The sequence below is a fragment of the Glycine max genome, chromosome 14 (genome assembly GCF_000004515.6).
Source record: "Glycine max cultivar Williams 82 chromosome 14, Glycine_max_v4.0, whole genome shotgun sequence".
In the NCBI taxonomy this organism is placed as follows: Eukaryota; Viridiplantae; Streptophyta; class Magnoliopsida; order Fabales; family Fabaceae; genus Glycine; species Glycine max.
The window spans coordinates 5852965-5871921 of record NC_038250.2 but is presented as its reverse complement, the minus strand read 5'-3'; the positions used below and the strand labels follow the sequence as shown (position 1 = coordinate 5871921).

The following is an 18957-nucleotide window of genomic DNA, read 5'->3' as shown; positions in this document are numbered from 1 at the left end:
CACTTCAGATTGCTAAAGGCCACACAGCTATAATAACAGCTTAGCTAGCTTGATTGAGTTTTGGTTAATTAAAGGAAAAGGTGAAACTAAAATCCAAACTCAAGATTAGAGTGTTGCTAGCTAGTATAACAGCAGTAGCATCACTTGTAACCCTTCCCTCTTCCAATGAATAAAACTTGTTATTGCCGCTTAGATTAAACACCAATCAGATTTATTGAAGCTTGCAACGCAAAGTCACTCAACCAGCGGTCTTCAACCATAAATGGGGAGACGCATAAACTCTAATTCAAAGATCAGTAATTTGTAGAGCATAATCCCAAAGAAAACCAAAATAATAATCAATTAGTTTAGGCAAATAATTCAACTGCTCATCTTCCCAATGGAACTGCATAAGTCAGACAATACAAGGCATAGCTAAAAGAGACCGTCTGAGTTAGCCTAATTGCATGAAGTATTTCTGGCTCAAAAGATGAACACCCTAGATATCCATGGCTCAGAATTTTATAATAGCCTTTAGTCTTTGCCAAAATCAGCACTGTAGTGAGCACTGGATTCAAGTTTCTTTGCATCATTCAGTTTTCTAACAGCCTGGGAACCAAAGAAGGAAGTCAAATTGTTGTGCCTATGAGCAACGAGGAGTAATCCCTTTGTACATAATTGATACACAGAAAAATAGCTTTCCTCAAAGAAAGAACTCACCTTCATAAAATCTTCATGGATCACATAATCGCGTTCTGCACGAATTGCTGCCATTCCAGCTTCCGTGCACACATTTCGAAGATCAGCTCCATTAAAGCCCTGAGCAATTTGCAACAAAAAACACATCAAGCATGCACCAACTGTCTAACAAAACTAATCCAAACTGGACCCACCTCAGCAAGTTTCACAACAGCTTCGTAATCTATTTCACCGTGCTTAGCAATCCCAGCAGCATGAATCTTAAGAATTTCCATCCTTGATTGTTCATTTGGCAATGGAATTTCTATTTTTCTATCTAATCTTCCAGGACGCAGAAGAGCAGGATCCAGTACATCAGGACGGTTTGTTGCCATTATCATTTTAACCTACAACATCCATTCAGAAAGCAATGTTGTTAATTGTTGTCAACCCACCATTAGAATTTGCTAGGACAATCATTTTTAGAGAGAATACCAAAATATCCAGAAGACACATTAGTTTGAAGGTTGATATGCTTTACATTTTATGTGAATTATATCTCACATAAGTGAAAGAAGTCTGTACTAAACATGTTGCACCTAAATGTTACACAGTTGATAGAGAGAAAATTCCTCAAATTTCAGCTCAACTATTTTCATTATTACTACTAGAAAAAGGCCACTCGTTCTTTTGCTTGATAAATGGTCAGTGCAGAATTCATTTGTTAACATTACCATTCACGATTGCAATTGCTTCTTAAGTTTAATACTTCAGGAAAAATTGTAAACCTTGACACTGAAAAAAAAATATAGACTACCTGAAAAATAAGATACATTAAATGCATTTATTCGGCGAGCTTACCACACTGGTCCACCATCCAATAGCTTCCCCACCAAAAAAGAGATTAAAAATACAACATAGTCTTTTTACCTTCAAATTTGTTAGGAAAGGGAGCAGGTGTTTCTAAAAGTAAAGTGTGATTATGGGTTTTCAAAACAAACTAAATGGGGTTACGAAGCAAGATATACCTTCCCAAGTTGATCAAACCCATCAAGTTGATTAAGCAACTCCATTAGTGTTCTCTGAATCTCACGATCAGCACTTGTTCCCTCACTGAAACGACGACCACCAATGGCATCGATCTCATCCATAAAAATGATGCAAGGCTTAACAAACAAAATGGAGACTCAGAACCATATTCCATTTTAATATATGAAAGAAACTTCATTCAAGAATCTACCTGGTGATCACGTGCATAGCCAAACATTTCTCGAATTAACCTGGCACTTTCTCCAATGTATTTATCAATTATTGCACTTGAAACAACCTACACCAACATGTAGGATAAGGAACATTACATTTGAGATTAAACAAAACCTTAAAACACAATGGAATTCAGAAATGAAACAATTCTGACCTTCAAGAAGTTAGCTTCTATGTTACTGGCAATTGCCCTAGCTAACAATGTTTTACCAGTACCAGGAGGCCCATAAAGGAGAACACCCTGGGAGACAAGAATTGAGAAGAAATCGATCAGATACAAAACTATAAACCATGGCTCCTCTAAACACACATCCACCAAAAGAAATTGTGGATACTTAGGTGACAATGCTGCCAAAACAAATACAATAGAGGCCAAAGACCAAGTAGTACAGTGAAAAGTAATCACCTTAGGAGGTTTAATTCCAACTCGAATGAAGAGCTCAGGATTCATCAGAGGTAATTCAATTGATTCCCTCAATTCCCTTATCTGATCAGATAAACCACCAACAGCAGAGTAACTGATATTACCAGGATCCTCATGAAGCATATTGTAAACTACTGGATCAACCTGTCAACATGCGATAGATCATATTGACCATCAGACACGAAAAACTAGGACATGATTTTCAGAAAGAAACCAAATCAGATAGCCCAACAAGAACACCAAATTAAATAAATATCTGAAGCAAATAAACAGAAAAACTTACTTCACGTGGAAGAGCTCGCATTATGGTTAGCGTGGTCATATCAAGAACCACTCTTGTACCAGCGGTCAGTTTTTCCTTATCTACTTTACTGCGGCAGCCAACCACATACCTAGGTCCGCTGCTTGCCTTAACAATCACTGAGAGATAACAGAAACAACATAAACATACAATAATCATCGACGTAAGCTTAAGTTCACATCATCCAAGCAAAAACAACAGAGAAGATAGTTTATTGATTAGAGATATATCAACTAATTAGATTATACATTATCATCCAGGATCAACAGGCACAGATTTTTCACTTGAAAAACGAAACATAAGTCCTGTGTGCATAATCTCATTATATGATTACTATAGTATATAGTATTGCATTAAATAGCGAAATATCATTCAAAATAGGAAACGAAAAAGGATAAATCGTTACAGCGTTCATTGTCGAGAGGCCTAAGAACTTCGCCAATGATCTGTCCAACGCTTTGAAGAGACTTCAAATCATCTTCAGTTTTGTTGAACTCTTTCTTCGAGGCACGCAAATTTTCTCTGACTGCAATTCGCAGAATTCACAACAAAACCCTAATCAATGGGAATAATGATGATAAGAAAAAGTACTCGGAATGAAAAGAAGAGCGAAATGTAGACGCTATTTAGCATGAGAAGGAAGGGAAGTGAGATTGAGAAAGGAACGAACCGGATCGTACTCTGGATTCCAATTCCTTGTGTTGAAGAAGTTTCTTGCGGTACTCGGCCACCGCATTACGGCGTCGTGTAGCGTCTTCAGCTGCATCCGTCATTGTTAGTGTTAATCGGAAAATTAGATCGAGAGAGCTTCGTATCAAAGTAAATTATAACGATAGATGAGAGAAGTCTCTTATTTTGTGTTGTGTTGTATGCATCAAAACGGTGGAACAAACACACTCCTTGGGGATATATTGGAAAAGGATTTTAAACGATTTTAATTTTTTTTTTTAAATCCTGTGACATTTAGTCAGGATCTTAATTAAGTCTCACTCATATTTAATTAAGATTTTTAAATCTTTTTAACACGATAATAAAATCTAGTGATATTTAATTAGAATTTTTTATAATTTATATAAAGTATTTTAGTATTTAAAAATATATAAATTTTAATAGATTATTTTTAAGAAGAACTTCGATTTTTAAAAAGAACTTTATATTTATCAAATAATCTTATTCAAACTTTTGAGATTTTGTTAAAAAAATTTCTTTTTTTTCTATTGGTTAAAACTTTTTTTTTCTCATCACACATATATTCTTTTTTCTTTAATATTCTTTAAAATGTGTGTATCATGTATATTTTTTCTATTCTTTTGGAATAAAAAAATGTTAAATATACTCATTTCCTTTATATTATTGCGTTTGTTTTATAAATTAATATTTTTTTATGTATTAAAGTTAATTATGTTTTTCTTATGCTAACTATGTTCATCACCTATTCAACTTAATGTTTTCGTGATTGTCACTTTTAATTTCGTCATACACATAATAATTCAACAGGTCTCTTACAAATTTTTCACCATCACCACTTCCTTGTGTCCCATTTAAACATGTCATTGAATTTATCATAAAATAATTGTAGCAATAAAAAAAATAACATATAATTTTGAATCTATTTTTCAAATTCAAAAGTGTGAATGAGAAAATATTATTGCAAAAAGGATTAATATAGGAAAATATAAAACTAAAATTAATTTAGCTATTAAAAAATAAAAAAAAAAACTATATTGGTTTTATTTTTTTTTATCCAAACTTCATTATTTCTTATTATTTTTTTCAATTATTTTTATAATTTTGAATGTGTTTTTTTAAAATTTACATAATCCTTTCGAGTCTTATAAATATGTAAAATCATTTAAAATCCTTCAAATTCTTATGATATGACATTAAAATTCAAACTATTACAAAAGTTCAATAAAAAAATATGATAAGTCATAATATTCTTAATATAATCTTTAAAATTTATCAATTTTTTATGGTAAAATATTTTTTAAAAATCTTAATATAATACACTCTTTGTTTCCGAATTACATTATAAACTCTTTTGTGTTGTGTGAGTATTATGTAAGCGTAAGTAACCACTTTAGTTATCTTAATTCATCTTTTAATCTTTTTTTAGTTTAAAATTTAAATTTAAGCTAAAACAGTTTGAATTAGATAGATTTTTAGTTTTAGTTTTATTTTTAAAAAATATTAAATAAATAAAAATAGCTTAATATTAAAACATGTTATTTAGAAGTCATTAACCCATTATATAGCTAATAGTAATATAATTCTTTAAATATATATTATTAAAAAACTAAATTTATACAACTTTTCTTTTTTACGGAAAGAAAATCATATCATATCATTAATAGCAAAGTATTTATACACGATGATATGAACTCAAAATTTATACAACTTGATGATTATGCTTTTGTATCTTTGGTTAAATAGTTATTAAACAATATAATAAAATTCTGCAACCCTAAATTAATATTAACTTAAGAGTTATAATTTATTAAACGATTAAACCCTAAAATATTATTATGTAATGAATTATTTTAATTGGTAAAACACTAAAACAAAATTAATTTAACAGGTATAGTGATTTATCTAACTAAACCTTAAATTAATAATAACTAAATACTAAAACAAAATTAATTTAACACTTATAATGAATTTTCCCACCATACAATATTGTAATATATAATATATTTAAATATTGAATAGCAAAGTGGTACTAATTTCAACCACTTTGAAAGCCATGAATAGTGAAGTTGTTTGTAAATTTACAACTTCAACATGCAAAATAATTGATTACAACTTTAAAGTCATAAAAATAAAAAAAAATTAATTGAAGTCGTAAAATTATATATGATTTCATTAAAAAAAGTTATAACAAGTGTTCATATGATTAAGGTTCTTCCTTATCCTGCCTCATGAATATTAGGTTTCATATGGTTAAAGATTCTTCCTTGAATTGTCCAGAGTATTTTTTCTTAAATATAATTAGACTTATGTATGTTTATAGTAAATATGAAAATAAAATTATTTTCAGCCTTATAAAATTTTTGGTCTATTTTTTGTTTTCATATTTTATAAATATGTTGTTTTTTGACTTAGAATTAAGTTGGAATATATCTGATCCTAAGTGGTATTGTTTTTTATTTTACAATTTGAAATATAAATTATGGAGGTTAAAGTCGTTATAAATTGTATAAAAAAATAAAAAATACACTAACATAGTTTGTGACATTTTTTAAACGCCACAAATTATAAATAAATATAAAAAAACAAGCCCCCAGCTGAGCCATCACCACCACTCCTGAACCAAACAACCACCACCTCCAACCAAAAAGCCCCAAATTCTAACTCCCAAATCAGATATCCCCACCCCCAAATTGGAAAATCCTAATCACCATCACCATCACACCTAAACCAAACAGTGGATCAAGTGAGAAACGCGTCGAGATCATCGGCACTGGTTATAGAAGCAGCTTCAACCACCGTCACCTTCGGCTTCTACGGTTTCTTCTGCTTCACCTTCTCACCTCCTGAATGACGCTGGCTTCCTGCTCCACATAGTCATTGTCTTCGTCGTAGAAATGCCGCTTCGATCTGGTCAGAGCGGCGGCTGCAGCTGCTTCAGCCTGATGTCATTTTCAGAGTCATATTTTCGATTGGCTATTAGAGTGACTTTTCAAGTCATATTTTTGGGTGGCTTTAGAGTGATTTTTCAAGTCATACAAAAGGATGTAATTCTAGAAAAGGTTCCCTCACTGCAATGGAAATCTTATACAGTGATCTGGGCTGTTTTATCCTGGGGACTTCGTGGTTGATAGTCTACTTGCACATTTTTTGGCAGTGTCATGAAACCTCTTAAAGAAAGCGACATTGTCCGCGACTCAACCAATAATTTTTTCGGTTTGCCATAAACTATTATTACAACAACATTGAATAAGGAAATTAATAAAACAGCAACATCATAGATATTTAAGAGAGAAATGAAAAAAGAAAGCACACTAGCATATATGGAAAAATGGGCACGACTACAACAATTAAAACCCAAAAAACATATAAAAGGAAAGACATGTTGAGAAGGCAAATTATACTTACAAGTACAGGCAGGCGAAATGCCATTGCTTCAATGGTTATCCTCCCAAAACATTCTCCCCAAGCGTAATATGAAGAGAAGCTGATTTAGAAATGACATAATATTTCAAGGTGTTCGGTAACAAAATCCAAAAGCCATAGTAGCAACGCAAAACTTATTGTTAGTTTCTAGAAGTATGAAGCATTAAACTTAAACAAGACTTTAACTTATGGAATCTCTAATCAGGTCTCTCACTGAACTTTGCATTAATACTTATAGGGAAGACAAAAACAAATACGTTTTTTTTTAAAAAAAAGTCTTGCTTAGAGCATAAAGGTTAACAATCCAGGCAGCACCTCTCATTTTGCAAAATAGAATGAAAACAAATTATGTTTCATGCTCAACTTAACAGGGTATATTATCATAAGATACCTGACAATTCTGAACAAGAACATCAATAGAAGCCAGATAAGGAGCCACAACTAGGGTTTTGTTAACAAAGTGAACATGGTCCTGGATTTTTTTCTCCATGACAAACTGACGCAATTCCGTTTCAAACTTTGTCTGAGTATTCATATCACTCCCTACAACTATAGCATGCAAAGATGGCACTTGTAGTTTCTTCTCCTGGATTAGCAGCAAACTTTCATAAAAGGACCGAAGAAATAGATCCTGCCCTTTACCACGTGAAACACCTGCAATTATATCATCCCGGTGCTCAAATTATAGAATGGTAAGAGAATTGTCAAAATGAATTGACGGGTATATACAGAGGGGAGGATTAATTCATATTGCGATGACCAAAACTAAATTTGACATACACATATAATTGATCAAGTTATTCCAGGACAAATACTGCTAAAGGCAAATAACAACAAAAAAAATATTAGAAACACAATTCTGGAGATGAAGCAAATTACAAATTTTAGAGCTCTTCCTTATGTGCAATCAGTACCTCCCTGTTCCCCTTCCCAACAAAAGAAAATATATCTACTAAAACTAAAAGTAATGCACCTACTAATTGCTATAACAGGGAAAGTTTTAGATGGGATAAAATCAAACAAACAAATCCAATGAACTAAATTGACATATTAAAAGAATATGGCAAGTAACTAACTGGGTGGTTGGCTATGCATGAGTAAGTTTAGACACGCATTAGTTCGAAGCTCCATGAAGTAGCTTCTACGTCTTTTCTAAATATTTGACACAAAATTATAGACAAATGTATGGAACTGAAGTCAAACCAAACACACACTAAACATCAAAGACGGAGGAGATTGTACTATTTATGATGCCAAAAAGTAGATCATCATTCCTCACTCCAAGAGATTGCCAAACATGCTCTCGAAGAACCCTCTTGGCCACAATATCTTCTGCAACCTCCATAAGCTCCCTACTATTTCCAAGATGCACAGCATAGGTTTCAGGCATTTTAATCCTACAGCATTGGACCAAACACACACACTTAGTAACATTCACAACAGAAAATAGCAGAGTCAACACATCAACCTATAACAAAACAAAAATACCCTAAACACTCCCTGGTCCTATTCTTCCAGTATTCAGCAGTCGTATGCGAATCGATCATGGCACCTGCAACAAAGGGAGGTGCTTAATATACTCCACTTTCAAATAATGCCCTCGCATTTCATGAATCCACCACAAAACCTTTGGAAGAACCTCCGAAACTTTTTCTTTAAGAACAGCATCGAGCCACTTCCCAGCCACAGCAGTATTCAAAATCACCAGGTCAGCATTACGAGCCATATCCATAGCCTTTTCACCTCTCGCATCCACCACCTATCACCGCCCAGTCAATCAATCAATCACATTCACATACAAATAACAAATCTAACACTTTCAACAACAAACAACACTTACAACTAATTTCTTATATATATTTTTTAATCATACAACAATATTGTTAATCATACAACAATATTTCTGTCTCTATCGCTCCCTACAATATCATTTATTACATCCCATACTCCTCTTGAAAAATTATTAGATGGTCTCATACTGCTCTCTTGTGTTTATAGTCTCAACCAACCTTTATATAACTAATAGCATCCAATTATGCATCATGTGGAGATTGATCAAGACAATAGTGGTTCTAAACCATCTAATAATTTTGCTACTTCTCTCTTGTTTCTTTCTTTCTTTTTGTATCATGATTCATAGTTGTAAAAATAACATTACTCTGTATTTTTAGGTGTTTTCAATTAGAATTAGAACTTTACCTAATTAAACTGCGTAATATTTATTTACACTAAACATAATCAACATAAACAACAAATTTGAAACTTCTCATAGCATCTCCACTAGTGTTGATATAAGCAACCCAATTTATGTCACTCAATCTTAAGCAACTCATTTAATTTTCTCTCCAATGGGTATTTCTATTAACAAGTTGCATAACTCACAAATATTCTATTTCTCTCTCCTATATTTAATACAAAGTTAAGCAACTCATGAGCAATATAAGCAACTCAAAATCACACTTGGCACACCAAAACAATATTTTTTTGTTAAGCAACGCCCATTGTAGATGACAAACAAAACACGCCGCTTCGGTGCTTTTAATGTTTTCTAATTAGAATCAGAGTTTTAATTCAATAATTCACATAATGAAGATTTGCATTGAATATTACATCAAATTGTCAAGGGAGTCCAGGTCAGTCGAGCAGGCGTGAGTTATTGTAAACCCGAAATTGTCTTCGAAATTTAAAAAAAAAAAAAAAAAAACAGCGTCTAAGTTGTTTTTGTTGTTTGTTTGAGAAATACCTACACTCCTCTGTCGAGCATTTTGTTCTCCAAAGTGTAGATGACATCATCGTAGGGTTGAGGAGGTTTCTGATTGGTGATCCAAACGACGTCGGATCCGGCGGAGCGTAGCAGAAACGCTAGTTCCATGAGCAACAGAGGTCCACCGGAGAGAGAGAGAGAGAGAGTTCGTGCGAGACCATGAGAACGAGCTTGGACCTCATGAATTCCAGAGGGTTCTGTAACTTGGATTCAGTCCGAGCCTGAGGCGCTTCCAAATTCCGAACCTCAGGTTGGGTGCAGGAGGAGGAGGAGGAGAGGGAGAAGAGCGCCATGAGTGTTAGCGCGCATGTCTTGCTCCTGCGAATGCTTCGCCATTTTGGCTTCTTCTAACTCTCAACTTCAGATTCAGAATCTCAGATTTTGAACACTCCCAGACTGTATAATAATTTATCATCGCACAAATGAAATATAAATTTAATCTTTAATTCTATTATTAAATTTATCGAAAGGATTAATCTGTTGTCTTGCACTCCCCGTAATGAATTTAACTATTTACCTAATTTATCTGAGCAATTGAAAAATGACCCAACCCAACTGTATAGCTTTTAAATCTTAACCTTAAGGAAGGATAAAAACTTTTTTCTACTTTCTAGTGAGTATTTTCTGTTTTTTTTTTAACTCACCAACATCAAGTGGCAAGTGTATCCTTAGTAGAAGAATTACGGTGTTAAATTCGAAATTACTGAATAAGTGAAAATAACTTCATATTAATTTAAACAAATATTTACATATTTAGTTAGATAAACTACTAATGTAATGAAATCTTAATTTTAAAAGCAACACCAAAAATAAAATTACATTCAAATTTTGTCTATACATTATGCAAGTAAAATGATCGCAATATATTTTATTTATCATTTATTATTATTAACTAAATTTTATTTATAAGTTACTGATTATTTTACAAAATGATTTGAAATGATTAAACTGAATTTTTAAAAGTAAATTAATAATAAAAAGTAGTAGTAATAGTATATGATAGAATGTATTTTGTTAGTATTACTTATTTAAGTAAATTGAATTGGGGGGATCCGGATAAGGTGACTTCATTGTTTCTTTCTTTACATATTTAATGTTAAAATTTTGCATAATTCTAAGCTAAAAATACTCAATTAATAGTTGAACTGTTGAAATAATCAAATTCAATTCTTAAATTGAATTTTATGTTTTTAAAACAAGGTATAGTAAATTGCGAATTTATTTCTTGACTTTTTTTTTCCACCATCATATCTTGCTTCAAAGGAGTCAAATTCCTTAAAATTATTATTTGCATAAGTCCTTACATTGGACAATACCTTTCAACACTACTAAGATTTCAAATTAACATAGAAGCAACACAATGCAAACCCTCTAAACTAATAACTACCAAAGGTTAAACACTTTCAAATTCTTTCCTTCTTTTGTTTGGCAGGTAAAACTATAACACTTAAATGAGTCATCATATAAATATAGCTATATGCTGCTTGATTAATTAACACGGCGACAATTTTTCCTAACTTCTCCATTAAATCCAATGAGAGGACGGAGGTTCCCCATCTTGATCATGGACATGGAAAATTGCTCAAAGAAGAGGCTCTCATCTTGTGCATATTTCTTGACCAATTCACGAGTTTCCTTAACATTTCCCATAAGAAGCACTTCATCTGAATTAAGCAGTCCTTTCCCCCTAAGTATGAGTTTGAAATAGGTATTATCAAACATTCTTGGGGAGCCAAAGTCCAAGGGAGAAATGAAGTTGTCACCACCTGATTTTGGGCACATTGTCTTTAAATCAAAGTAAAAGGACTTTTCTAGATTCTCATCCGGTTGGTTGTTTCCTTTTTGGTTGTATAGTCTCTGCTTGAATGTGGCACATCTTGCCACCCCAATGGTATGTGCACCTACATTAAGTAGAATAAAAATGTTAAAATATGTAACTCATTCATTACTAGGAAATAAATACCATTAAGCATAGCATGGCATGAGATCGAAGTTGAAGTTCCACCTGAGAGAGCAACAAGGTCCACTTCATCAAGGCCTTGACGCTTGAAAAATGTCACGAGATTTTCAATTGTGGCATTTGGTGGGGGAATGTTTTTGTTTGAGCCACTTAGGCTTGCTGTTTTTGAGTCTCTTCTCCCTAATGGGAGCTCCCAATTAGGCCCTCCACTCTGTTTTAAAGAATCAAGTAAGTTTCAAAATCTCATATTTCTAATAACCATTAATGGCATAATGCTAATAATATGTTTTTTTTGTGTATACAACACGTAGCAATGAGGTTTGAACCTAAACTTCCATATACATATTATCCACACTTCCTATTATCTATAAAAATTAGTCAATAATAAATAGCATGTTAGGCAAAGTGTATTAAAGAGTGTTATTAAGATTTCTCCTAATGTTATGGTAAACTACCTATCTATATTATGTAACATGCAAAGAGGATCATACTCGATTATCTCAATTTGAATAAAAAAATGAATAAATATTTATTTTGGTCTTTGAAAATGTGAGACGATGATAAATTGATCATTAAAAAATGAAAAATTTAAATTTAATCTTTGAATGTGCAAAAAATGTAACAAATTAATCTTACTGTTAGATTTGCAAAACAATTTGTTATTAAACTATAATATTTAAGAATTCACTTGATAATAAATTATATTTTTCGAGAATTAATTTAACTTTAAATTATAAAATTTAGAGATCAATTTATTATTATATTATTCATAAGAGTAATCTATCATAGTTTTGATACAATCGGAAATTTGAATTTTTCATTTTCAGGAATTAATTTATCACTTTCTCTCATACATGCAAAATGAATATTTACACTAAAAAAATTGTGCACTTACAAGAACGGTGGAGCCCCTGGCAGCAAGGGCAAGAATGTCTGCACAGGACACAGTTTGAGGACATGCTTCTTCCAACTTAGACTTTATCTTATCAATCACTTCGAAACCTCGGACAGAATTTTTGTTAGGTCCAGAATTTTTTTCACTCACTATTCTTGCGCTATCATCCAACAAAATTGATGCATCACAGCCCTGCCATTCAAAAGAAAAAGAACAAGAAAATTTAGACCATCAACCTATCCACACAAAAGAACCTGAACAAATTAATAACGAGTAATGCTATTCATAAGATAAAATATGCAATTTCTACACAAAATTTCATTGTATGAGTAACATTACTCTCTAATAATTGCAAATAATCTAGACTAAAAAATAGCTCAAGGCAAAAAAGATAACTTCAAAAAGAATTTTCTCAACGGTTTTTGTTAAAAGAATTTGATTTTGTTTATTATTATTATTGTAATAATTTTCATGTAGGACTACTTATTTATGACAAGTGTAGTTAATTAATTAACCTGCACAAAGCAATCGTGAAAGTGAAGTCTAAGTAGAGAAGCAGCAATTCTCATGTCCTTAGCAATGGCCTTCTCCAACACTGACATGACAATGTCATTAGCTTGAGGGCATGAGAACTGATAGAATTGAGGTGAAAGACCAAAAGATATTTCCCCATGATGATGACCACCCCAGCCAAAATGGAAGCCAGGGTTAGCCAGGGAGAGTTTCACTGAGAGGCAAAAAGCTACCATTGCTAGAAGAGTAAGTTTGATGAAATGCATGGTGACTAGTATTGCAACTGAGTTGAAGAGCTTGTTGATTTTGGTGATTGTATGTTCCATTGGAAAGACTTGTTTGGTATATATATATATATATATATATATATATATATATATATATTGCTCAAGATATCAGACCACACCCACTCTCTTTACCAAATCACATAATGTAGGAACCAAGCCTTTGACTGTTTCAACAATATTCAATATGTTGTGTGTCCTTGCACTGTTTCTGATTATGCATTGTTTAGTTTTGACAGTGCTTCTGGTATATTATCAACTGCTCTTGGACCAGATCAAAAAAGTGAGGAATTCATTTTGTTATAATGTATTATTATGACGTAAATAAGTTAAATCTGGACCTCTTTATTGTTTTATATGTACAAGTATATTTACAGGAGATATAAGCTAGATTGCTTAAATGATTAAAAAAGAAGAAAAAGAAAATGATCGCAGGTTTAAATCCTCTCATTTAAAAAAACTAACGGTTAACTTTTGTCGATATAAAAATGGATAAATTGACTACATGTTAACGTGATGAAGACTTTATTCAAGTCCCAAAAGTTTCATTATATCTTTTTACGAGGAATCGTAGCATAATTGAGTAACCAACGCCTAGTTATTCAAGCTTTCTTAATTTTCAGATTCCAATGTTGTTATTGAAAGAAAAAAAATCTGCTAAGAGAGTTTTTTACTTTGTGTGTCAATGTTTCCACCCACACCAAAAGAAATAGTATAATTGGGGTCAAAATAGTATATTAGAAAGTTACGACTTTCAGCTGTAAAATAAGTTAAGAAATAGAGTTTAATAGAGATTATTATCAGTGTAAAAGTTTTAATAGTAATAATACTGCGCTTAGGAATCATACATGGTGAATATGATTTTTGATATAATTATTATAAAAGTTAATAACTATAATACCTTTTCACTAATAGTGCACATATTACATTATATATTATTTATTAAAATAAGTGATTGGATTAGATTTTATTTATTTTCTCGGGCATTACTATCGAACCTGAAGAAGAATCTCCTCTCTTGTTGGCGCATGCATGGAGATGGTATGAAAAGGTCCTTTTACGTGTTTGAAAAACTGAAACATGATAACGTCTTCATCTATTATTGAAATGAAAAATTATACATGAACACTCACTATGTCAATTGACACCTAATGAGAAAGATAAAAATAAGAAAAGTATAGGTATTATAGGCATGACATGAGGAGAGAGATGCAGAGAAAGAAGAGATATTTGTTAGGTATTTAAAAAACATAGGTGTTCATATATTATCAATCTATTGAAATTGAAAAGATATAGACACCGCATTACAGTTAGGTATATAGTTGTGTTTCGGTTTTTCTCTTTTTCTTCTATATATTGTGGTTTCTTTCTTCGAATACAAGAAAGAAAAATGAATATGATTCCCACTTCCAAGCATAAGCATTAAGCGGATATATATGGATCCAGTGCAGTTAACAAGAGAATTGCACAGCCATGCAGTTTGTTCATCCATTTGTTACAAATTTTAATTTATACCACATTTATATTTAATATTAATTACGTCAAAATACATACATTTCCAAAGGCAAACATCATCTACAGTTTATTTTGAATAGTAGAAGATCTTCATGACGGGTGTGACGATGGCTGAAAGATTCATTACCACTTTCTGTTATGATTTCAAACGCGCATTGCTTAACTGAATATCACGTACACTTTTGTTTTTCACATGATCACAATTACATCACTGCCAACTTTGATTATATTTTACAACCCATCGAGGGATATTTTTGTTATTGCAAGGTTCAAATAAATGGATTATATGCAGTTCTCATTTTACAGTCAGCTTTTTATATTGTTGACTATGTCGTAGACCAGTGAAAAGCTAGAATGAAATGTTGCGTCAAAAAAAAAAAACTAGAATAAAATGTTGGAATTCATTCGGGGTGTAGCAGCATTGTCTAATTATTTAATTAAATTATATATAATTAATATTAAATATGAATATATAAAATGTATCACATGAAAATGATTATCTTAAGTGAGGATCGTCCTTAGTTGAAATCTGATAAATTTTTGTATAATTACTTGTGATCTTTGTAAAAGGTATCCTTAGTCATGGAACACACTGGCTTTGCCCCGCTTATTAGACAAATCATACAGCAATTTAACAGGAATAGACTGAAGAACGAAAGTTTGGGTATTTAGAAAAGGTATGAACGAAAAGTAGGAGTTTTAAAAATCAGGCCAAAACCAAAAATTGGCAATTTTACAGGGACAATGGAATTGGAATGAATTTAATTATTTTCTTGGGCATTATTATTCAATCTGAAGAAGAAGCAGAGTCTCTTCTCTTGCGGGCGTATGGAAATGATATGAGAGTCTTTGTACGCGTTGAAAAACTGAAACATGAGTACATGGCAATGTCTTCATCTATTGAAAAGATACAGACACCACGTTATTGTCAGATAGGTTTCTTCTTTGGATACAAGAAAGACAGATGAATATATATTTTTTGGTGTAAATGATGGCACTGAGATTTAAAATATGGTGGATATGGATCCAGTGCAGTTAAGAAGAGAATTGTACTGCATGGAGTTGTTCAACCATTGGTTACAATCTTTTATACTACGTTTATATTTAATATTTTGTCAATATACATACAAAAATTTCCAAAGGCTAACATCCTCTACAGTTTATTATTCTGAGTGGTAGAAGATGTTCACATCGGGTGTCATGATGGCACCGATTCTTTACCACACTCGGTTATGAATTTCATACGCGCATTGCTTAACTGAATATCACATGCATACACTTTGTTTTTTCTTTCGTTTGAAATCCAAGTAATTGCAGAGCTTGCTTTCCCGTGTTAATTACATCACTATTCACTGCCAATTATATTTACATTAGGAAAAGCCTAACTGGGGTATTTTTGTTATTGCAAGGTCCAAAGAAATGACTTATGCAAGTTATGCTGTCTCATTTTACAGTCAGCAAGTTTTATTGCCTAGACCGGTGAAAAGCTAGAATGATTCGGGAAAATCAATAAAAATGGAACCAGTTTACTAATATTCAATTATTCTTAATTTTATTTTTTATTAATAAGCAATACATAATTTTTTTAGTTGATTCCTTTCATATAATTTTAAATTTACTAATAAAATCATGAACTTGTAAATTTTTCTTACTTTTTATGAAATTTCCTATTATTATTATTATTTTCAAGATCGATATGAGAAATCAAGAAAACGCACGACAAGAACTTAGAATAGGGACAGGAAAACAAATCATATCACTATTGCCATTGGCGTTCATACTTCATAGACCAAATATTAATTTTTTAAAAAATCATTTTTTGAGAGTGGCGTAATCTCACTACATATTATTTTTTTCGTGTAATTGCTTATCTTTATCATTTTATAATTTAAATTATTCATCTTAAATTTAAAATATAATTCAAAAATATTTATTTGTTATAAATTTTAATTATAATATATCTACGCTTTCACAATATTCATTTCTTATAAATTTTAGTTAAAAATAAAGATTAATCTTATTGGATGTTAGTCTCATTAGATATGCATCTTTTCCCCCCTTTTCCAAAGGAACAGTTGTCCCTCACGTTAATAGTGTATTGTATTGTAGAAATTAGAGGCGTTGCTCATGTGTTATCGCCGATAGGCATTAAAATTTTCTACTTGAATGAAATATGCTAATATCTTAGGAATTTTACAGATTATGCTGTCTTAATAATTAATTAAATAATATAAAAAATTGAAACAAAGAATAAGATGGATTTGAATTCCCTCATGTTGGGTAACATGATATGATCACATTAAAGACAGATAGGTGTACCTTCTTTTCTTTTTATCAAACAAGGATTCACTATGATTGGTTGGAAGACCCATTTGTCTTTCTCTTTCACCATAACCCTGCCATGTTTATCAATAACATGAAAGAATCCAAATGGAAATTGGATATGCAAGGCTACAAACTATAGCTGCAAACAAACTTGCATTGCCATCCCACCGCATCAAGCATGATTTCAATAATTACATATGTACATGTTATGCTGAAAAATTAGATATATTAAAGAAAGTTAAGGTCGCGATACGCTAAGTTGCCTCATGGGTGTAAGCATTCTTGCAAAACGCAGGGGCACATGTGCCTTGATATATGTCCCTTGCTCTGTATATTCCTATATAAATTAAAAGTGAAATATAAGGAAATTTAACAATAACAAATGGGAAAACCATGAAATGATAACGTAAAATCTGCCAGCCTTAAAGGGAAAGGGAAGACCAGTTCCAGAATTGGTTAATTGGCAAGGGTGTGAACTCACAGTTTTCTCAACCATTCCAACCTGGTGTATGGTACTGAGTAGGTCCCCATTTTCAAATGGGACCAAAGCTTCCACCCAAACCATGGAGTACAGTTAATGAATAATAGAATTTTGATTAGGAAATGTAAATAGTTGATTTTTTTTATCGACAAATATTAGTTTTGTTAGCAGAAGGATCAAACTCGCAACCTTCTCCTCCTTCTCTTCTCCCTTAACCATCTGACTCGTTCAAACAAATGTATTAAATGATATCAAATAGTAAGATGGGATATGTTAAATTATATCCAGATTGGTTTCAACTTTGCACCTTTAGCTTGTCTTGAACTGCATTACAAAATTGTTGTAAACCATCACCACTTAAAGCAGATATGCATACAACATCATCTCTTTCTTACAAAAAAATTAATGATTGATGTTAATTATTTAGTGAGATATGAAAAATTAAAAATATAAAGAGAAAAAAAAATTATGAATATTTTATTTGGTTTTAACCCTCTCATCCATAGACAAAAATTCTAATTAATACTAATAGTACTCAATCTTAATTTCGATATATTAATTACGATCAATTATTTGGTTAAAAATTATAAATATACTTTTATTCACTACCTCAAAATGTCAAATCAAATTTCCTGAATCGTGTTAAATAGTAGTATTGATCATCTGAAATATTAAAAATTAATTTAAAAATAGAGATAAAAAAATGCAAATTGAAAGGGATAAATTATCAAAAAAATAGTTTTTAGTTGATTGAGAAAGATTTTTTCTAATAATTGAGATTCTAGTCCCATTTTTACTATATCTTATTAATTGTTATCTGGCTGTTGAAATAGTAACAAAATGTTAGAATTGAACATTATAACAATCATTGTGAAAATGAATGTGTATTTTTCAATGTATTATTACTCGTTGTAGCAAGACTTATATATTCTCTATTCCCGTTAAAAAAAAGTGGGTATTACCCGTATTCATATTCGTCTTCTACGGGTGTAAATTTGTTTGTAATGTCTATAATAAATTATTTCACTTGACTTATGAATAGGCTTTTTCATAACACATCATGCTTCAAAGCTTTTATGGATAGACTTTTCCATAACACATCATGCTTCAAAGTCCTTATGGATATGCTTTTTCATAACAACAAAAAATCAATCCCTGCTTATAGATTTTTCTGAAATTGTTACATAATCCGTAACACAATAAATTTTCTCTTACGAAATGCTTGTTCTGGAATAAATTTTTAATATTCCATAACTGACATTTTGGAATATATTCCAGATTAGCCTATAAATAGTTTCAATTGGCTTGTGGTTAGACTTTTCCATAACATATCATGCTTCAAAGCCCTTATGGATAAGCTTTTCTATAATACAAGAAATAATTTTTTCCTTACGGATAGACTTTTCTGGAACTATGTTAACATAATTTCGGATTACATAATCCATAACACAAAAAAATAATT

At 31.5% G+C, this 18957-nt stretch overlaps 2 protein-coding genes, 1 long non-coding RNA gene and 1 pseudogene across 3 annotated transcripts; all 4 read right to left on the bottom strand.

The window, feature by feature from the left end:
• Positions 1–324: 324 nt before the first annotated feature.
• LOC100785863 (26S proteasome regulatory subunit 10B homolog A) lies at positions 325–3609 on the bottom strand. Its single transcript, XM_003544264.5, has 10 exons — positions 3316–3609; positions 3052–3171; positions 2628–2764; positions 2327–2488; positions 2075–2161; positions 1898–1984; positions 1686–1823; positions 873–1064; positions 700–798; positions 325–588 (listed from the first exon to the last, which is right to left on the bottom strand). Exons 1-10 carry the CDS (start codon positions 3416–3418, stop codon positions 514–516), a joined length of 1200 nt encoding a protein of 399 aa, XP_003544312.1. The 5' UTR covers positions 3419–3609; the 3' UTR covers positions 325–513.
• Positions 3610–5830: 2221 nt separating this feature from the next.
• On the bottom strand, positions 5831–10030 carry LOC100796076 (uncharacterized; annotated as a pseudogene).
• An 821-nt stretch (positions 10031–10851) lies between these two features.
• Positions 10852–13156, bottom strand: LOC100795020 (peroxidase 9). Its single transcript, XM_003545217.5, has 4 exons — positions 12893–13156; positions 12378–12569; positions 11528–11693; positions 10852–11423 (listed from the first exon to the last, which is right to left on the bottom strand). The coding sequence occupies exons 1-4, from the start codon at positions 13154–13156 to the stop codon at positions 11011–11013; spliced, it is 1035 nt and encodes a 344-aa protein (XP_003545265.4). The 3' UTR covers positions 10852–11010.
• Positions 13157–17270: 4114 nt separating this feature from the next.
• On the bottom strand, positions 17271–17588 carry LOC121173488 (uncharacterized). The gene is made up of 2 exons (XR_005888496.1): positions 17496–17588; positions 17271–17351 (listed from the first exon to the last, which is right to left on the bottom strand). It is a non-coding gene; the product is annotated as an uncharacterized lncRNA (long non-coding RNA).
• Between the last annotated feature and the right edge of the window lie 1369 nt (positions 17589–18957).